The 6024-nt window shown below is 32.0% G+C and overlaps 2 protein-coding genes across 2 annotated transcripts; one reads left to right on the forward strand and one right to left on the reverse strand.

Annotated features, from left to right (window-relative positions):
• Positions 1–515: 515 nt before the first annotated feature.
• LOC119602898 (protein ALP1-like) lies at positions 516–2191 on the forward strand. Its single transcript, XM_037954697.1, has 3 exons — positions 516–841; positions 897–1171; positions 1563–2191. Exons 1-3 carry the CDS (start codon positions 516–518, stop codon positions 2189–2191), a joined length of 1230 nt encoding a protein of 409 aa, XP_037810625.1.
• A 207-nt stretch (positions 2192–2398) lies between these two features.
• Positions 2399–3358, reverse strand: LOC119602899 (transcription factor Adf-1-like). Its single transcript, XM_037954698.1, has 4 exons — positions 3229–3358; positions 2990–3149; positions 2804–2930; positions 2399–2743 (listed from the first exon to the last, which is right to left on the reverse strand). The coding sequence occupies exons 1-4, from the start codon at positions 3356–3358 to the stop codon at positions 2399–2401; spliced, it is 762 nt and encodes a 253-aa protein (XP_037810626.1).
• Positions 3359–6024: the final 2666 nt, after the last annotated feature.

A 6024-nucleotide genomic window follows, 5' to 3' on the forward strand; every position in this document is an offset into this window, starting at 1 on the left:
ATATAATGATTTATCTATACATACTCATGTCGAATTTTATCTGGATATAATCATATAATAATGAATTAAGTGGTATTAAGTGATTTTCAGAAGTAAAATTCCGTATAACGATTTATATATACAAAATCAGGGTTTCAAAAAACTGCTAATTGCAGTCGCAAATTACTAAATATTTGACTAAATTTAGTACCATGCTTAAAAAATAGTAACTCGTTAAAATTTCCCCTTACAAGCTAACTGAAGTCAGTCAACTGTGTCAACACATTCCTGCAATAACTTGCAAGTGGTTTTGTTTTTCTTCAGCAGCCACACACACAAGCAGCGGCCATGTTAAAGCTGGAGGTCCACACCACGCGTTTTCGCGTCAAAGCGTTGCGTGCATTTCATACCTTCTTCGCATTCTACGCTTCAAGTTACATGCAACGCTTTTTACGCGCCAATATTTGTTTTGATCAGCTGTTAACAAAATAAAAACATTTGATTGAAAATATTTGAATTAAACATTTCGTACCAAAATGGCAAATGAAATTGAAAATTTTAAAGAATTTATAGAATTAATTGAGTTTGTGAATATAATATATTGTGCCACAAGTGTGTACAATAAGCTCCAAAAGAACAAACGACGATTTTGGGTGCGTCCTTTGTACTTGGAACGAGATGTGTCTGGTTTTTTTGCCGCAACTTTCCTAAAGTTAAAAAATAGCGACCATGAACAGTTCCGGATAGCAACAAGAATGTCTCCAGACATCTTTGACTGTCTGTTCACAATTCTGAAGAATAAACTTGAGAAGAACTCAGCGAGAGCTATACCAGCGGACTGTCGGCTCTTCCTAACTTTAATGTAAGTTTAAATTTATGTATGTTATTAAATAATGCTATAATTGTTTCCCATTCAGTTATTTAGCGCATGGCACTAGTAGGCAATACCTCTCATTGACGTTTAAAATGTCTGTGACCGTAGTAAGACGAATCGTTTTGGAAACGTGTGAGGTTATATGGAATGAATTAAGTGGAATTTACCTATCCTTACCAAACACGTATGAATGGGAGCGAATAGCGGAGGATTTTAAAAATATGTGGAATTTGCCGAATTGTGTGGGGGCGATCGATGGCAAACACGTCGCCATAACATGTCCACCACATTCAGGTTCAAATTATTACAATTATAAGGGTATGGTTTTATGTTTTTTTAACCATCATCAAAAAAGATTTGTCTCTAGACTAGACTGGTGTATAGACAAGACTATTTACTAGACTGTAGACTAGACCATATCCTAGTCTATAGACTAGATTTATAGACTAGAATAGACTATAAACTAGACTATAGACTAGAGTATAGATTAGACTATAGACTAGACTACAGACAGGATTATAGATTAGACTAGACTACAGACTAGACTATAGACTAGACCATAGACTAGATAATAGACACGACTATAGACTAGACTATAAACTAGACTAGACTATAAAGTAGACTAGACTATTGACTAGATAATAGACTAGACTATAAACTATAATATAGACTATAAATTTACTTGTTATTTAAAATTTATGTTTTTTAGGAACATATAGCATTGTACTAATGGGTGTGTGCGATGCGAATTACACATTCACTGCGGTTGACATAGGTGCCTATGGAAGCCAAAGCGACGGTGGAGTGCTAACCCATTCGGATTTTGGAAGGCTATTGCGATCAGAAAACTTAAATTTTCCAGCGGACACAATATTGCCAAATAGCGAAGTCATGTTTCCTTATTATTTAGTTGGGGATGCCGCTTTTCCTCTTAAGTCATACATCATGAGGCCATATCCCGGACTCTTGTTATGTGATGAAAAGCAAAACTTTAATAAAAGGTTATCTAGAGCCCGCAGGACCATAGAAAATGCTTTCGGTATTTTGACAGCACGGTGGAGAATTTTACGTGGAACCTTGAATATGTTACCGGAGTCTGCTGAAAAAGTTGTATGCGCCACGGTTTTACTGCACAATTACTTAAAAATGCACGATGCAACATATTGCCCACCAGATTTTGTAGACCGAGAAAAAGACGGTTTAGTTACGGAAGGCTTGTGGAGGCAAGAAACCCAGCCATTGGAAAAAGGCCCAAAATTCTCTTCTAATAATTCAACTAGAAATGCATTCCAGCTAAGAGACATTTTGTGTGAATATCTTTATAAAAATAAAATATAAAAAATTAAATTATTTTTTTAATTTTAAATTTAAAGATCGTTTTATTTTTTGCTTTTCAAAATTCATATGTTTTAAAGCTAATAAAATATTAATTTTTTTTGTAAACTTAAATGCTTTTTGTTTCATTTTTAAATCATTTTGTTTTTCAAAGAAAAAATTAAAATATACTTCTTTAATTTAGGTACATCTAGATAGAAGTTTGAAAAATCAGTCTTTTTTATTTGCTGCCACTTGGTCACGCAAATAATTTATGAAAAAAAATTTGGCTTCTTTAACGACATCACTGGGTAAATAATCGAAAATTTCTCGCACCATAGAAAAAAAACCTTCATGCGGCCCACTTTCTTTTTGAGATGATGGAACGGCAAACCGAGTTTCTGCTATTTTTGTCATTTTATTCAAAAATTCGTTGAAGGCTTCGCTATCATTCTCCCGTCTTGGCTTCTTTCGGCTGCTATGTGGCACATCAACTGGACAGGAGCTGGATTCAGTATCCAAAGTTGGTACGCTAACTGGTGGTGAATTAGTCAGATCCTCATCTAAAAATGACGTCTGTACACAAAAATTTTCAAATTAGTGAATAATTTAACAAATATTTGTATACATACATACATCTACAAGGCTCTCAATGCTTTGTGAGCGGTCTTCTTCCAAAAGTGTAAAATACGATGCATCTGCACTTTTTTCATCAGCATTTTTCTCACGAATTGGTTGCGTTGAAGTCAAGCTTGTTATTGTTCTGTAATAGGAAAGGAAAAAATCATTTTATTCCCTATTTAATACACAAACATAAATTACCTTCGTGGTTTTATATGTTCGCGCAGAAACTCCATTTGCTGTTGGTATGGCCATTGGTTTTCCTCGAATTCTGCAGCACTACCAGAGGCATGATAGCTCTCAGCACATTTTTTAACAAATCGGTCCCTCAGAGTCTTCCAACGAGATTGGCAAACGTTCTCTATAATAAAAAGGCAATACAAAATACCGTCATGAAAGTGTAAAAACAACTATTTTTTAATTTATGTATATGTTATTACCTGGCACATTTAATTCCTCGGCAATAGATTTCCAAGCAGCTGCTCTTTTGAATTTATTTCTATAAAGAAGCGAGCTTTTTTTATAAAGAACTTCATGTTTTTTTACAGCTTCAATTAATTTTTCCTCCATTGTTCATCAAAAAATTTAAACAAATTAAAACAAAACAACTTGTCAAAATCAGCTGTTTTGTACGCGCGCCGCTTGTGATGCTTACAAAAGTAGAAAGTAGATCTACTTTTCGCGTTCTATGCGTCAAGGCATCCTACGCTTTTGTGCGTGTAACTTGCACCAAATAAATACATTAATTCTACTTTTTTGACAGCCGCATAGAATGCGAAAACGCGTAGAACGCGTGGTGTGGACCTCCAGCTTAAGTTTTTCAACTCGGCCGAACTGAACACAACGACTGAACAGTAAAAACAGTTTTGCGTGTGCTGCTTACATATTGCTTAGTTTTTGGTTTCGTTTTCTTACTAAGGGACGTAAAAAAACTGATAGTTTAACTGGTTAGTACAAATCAAGCCGACTGAACAATAAAACTTGATGGGTGGTTTGTTCATTAAGACTTTGTTATTGTATGCAATTTGTTTTAGCATATTGTATGTTTTTGTGTTTAAATTTGACAAAAGTAAACAAAGTAATTGATAATTATTGCTAATAGAAATTGTTAATTAATTTAAAATTTATAAAATTATAAATTACTATACTTATAAATTTAGATATATTCTTTAAATAAAAATTGATTTAAATTTAACCATTTTGATGATTTTTTAGGGTCGAAAATAGGCTTTTCGCTCGGATCAACTTCTAATAGTGAAATTATGTTGTATTTTAACGTCAAATGGAAGACTGTAAAATATTATTCAATTATTTTGAGGGTAAGAGCCCGCGCATCGCCGCCAAAGTTTGTAAATGCGTTTATATGGGAAAAATGGCACTTTTTGGAGTTTTTTCACAAAATGATACTTTAAGTATTAATTATTGCACCACTTTATAGCAAAATCATAATGTCTACAAAATTGTCTTTCCAAAAAGATGGAAAAACTCAAAATTGGTTAAAAAAGTTTTGAATTTTTAAAATTTCCCCCGAGAATTTTGTGATTCTGAAGACATATAAAAGTAAATATAAGAAAATTTTTGTTAGTTTTGAAAAATTTTACAAAAAAATATTATGTTTATCTTTATAAGGTTCATAAATGTGCTAGTACGAATTTTTGTTCAAATTGGAAAACGCTTACTCGGTTTAGTCTGTGGTCAAAAAAGGTCCATTTTTTAACAGCATCTCCAAAACTCCATTTTCAAACTTTAAAAAATGTTGTTAAATGGATTATTAAAAATTATAGTTTTCTATGCTGGATATTATAAAGGATATATATAAGAATTAAACACAGAAAGAATGAGCTTAATACCTCTCATAGTTTTACCGTACCTGCGATGTGAATTTGAAGGATTTCGGGAAAAAGGCAATTTTTGCCAATAATTAAGTAAAAATTATATATTACCAATTGTTGCTTAATTTTGATCAAGTAAATTGCGATTATTATTTCCGAGTCCATGGAAAGTTAGGTCTAATAAAATTTTCGAAACTAAAAATCATTAACCGTATACATACATACATACATACATACATACATACATACATACATACATACATACATACATACATACATACATACATACATACATACATACATACATACATACATACATACATACATACATACATACATACATACATACATACATACATACATACATCATACATACATACATACATACATACATACATACATACATACATACATACATACATACATACATACATACATACATACATACATACATACATACATACATACATACATACATACATACATACATACATACATACATACATACATACATACATACATACATACATACATACATACATACATACATACATACATACATACATACATACATACATACATACATACATACATACATACATACATACATACATACATACATACATACATACATACATACATACATACATACATACATCATACATACATACATACATACATACATACATACATACATACATACATACATACATACATACATACATACATACATACATACATACAATAACAAAATCTCACTAAAAAATCATCAAAATGCTTCAATTTAAATCAATTTTCATAACCTCCACCACCATCAGTGGTGATAGAGGGTATATATAAGTTTGTCGTTCCGTATGTAACACCAAGAAATATACATCTAAGACCCAACAAAGTATATATAATCTGGGTCCTTATGAAATTCTGAGTCGATTTAGCTATGTCCGTCTGTCTGTCTGTCTGCTCACGCTCACGTTAAAACTAAGTAAAGGAAATCAACCAAATTCACCCAAAATATTTATTATTATCCTAAGCAGTTTGGTATTGAAAATCAGCAAAATCGGTTCACAACGTAAGAAGTTATGAATAAAAATTTCAGACTACCTCGAAAAATATACCAAAGATATTGCGATGAATTTTGTCACACTTTATTTTTTTAGGGCAGTGATCAATTATGTTCAAAATCTTTACAATTAATCCAATATTTCCCATAGCCCCCATACAAAGGTACATATTCCCGGAAATTAGTTTATCGTTAATAACTTAATCAAATATATCGGTATCAACACTAAAATTTGTACGTACAAATATAATATGAACAGAAATCATACTACCAACGTAGATCTCAGTCGGTCCACAATTGGTCATAGCTCCCATATAAGGTCCACTTCCGAAAATCATTTAAAA

Source organism: Lucilia sericata, unplaced genomic scaffold (genome assembly GCF_015586225.1).
Source record: "Lucilia sericata isolate MDLA Ls3-8-SP2 unplaced genomic scaffold, ASM1558622v1 Contig000263F_arrow, whole genome shotgun sequence".
NCBI lineage: Eukaryota > Metazoa > Arthropoda > Insecta > Diptera > Calliphoridae > Lucilia > Lucilia sericata.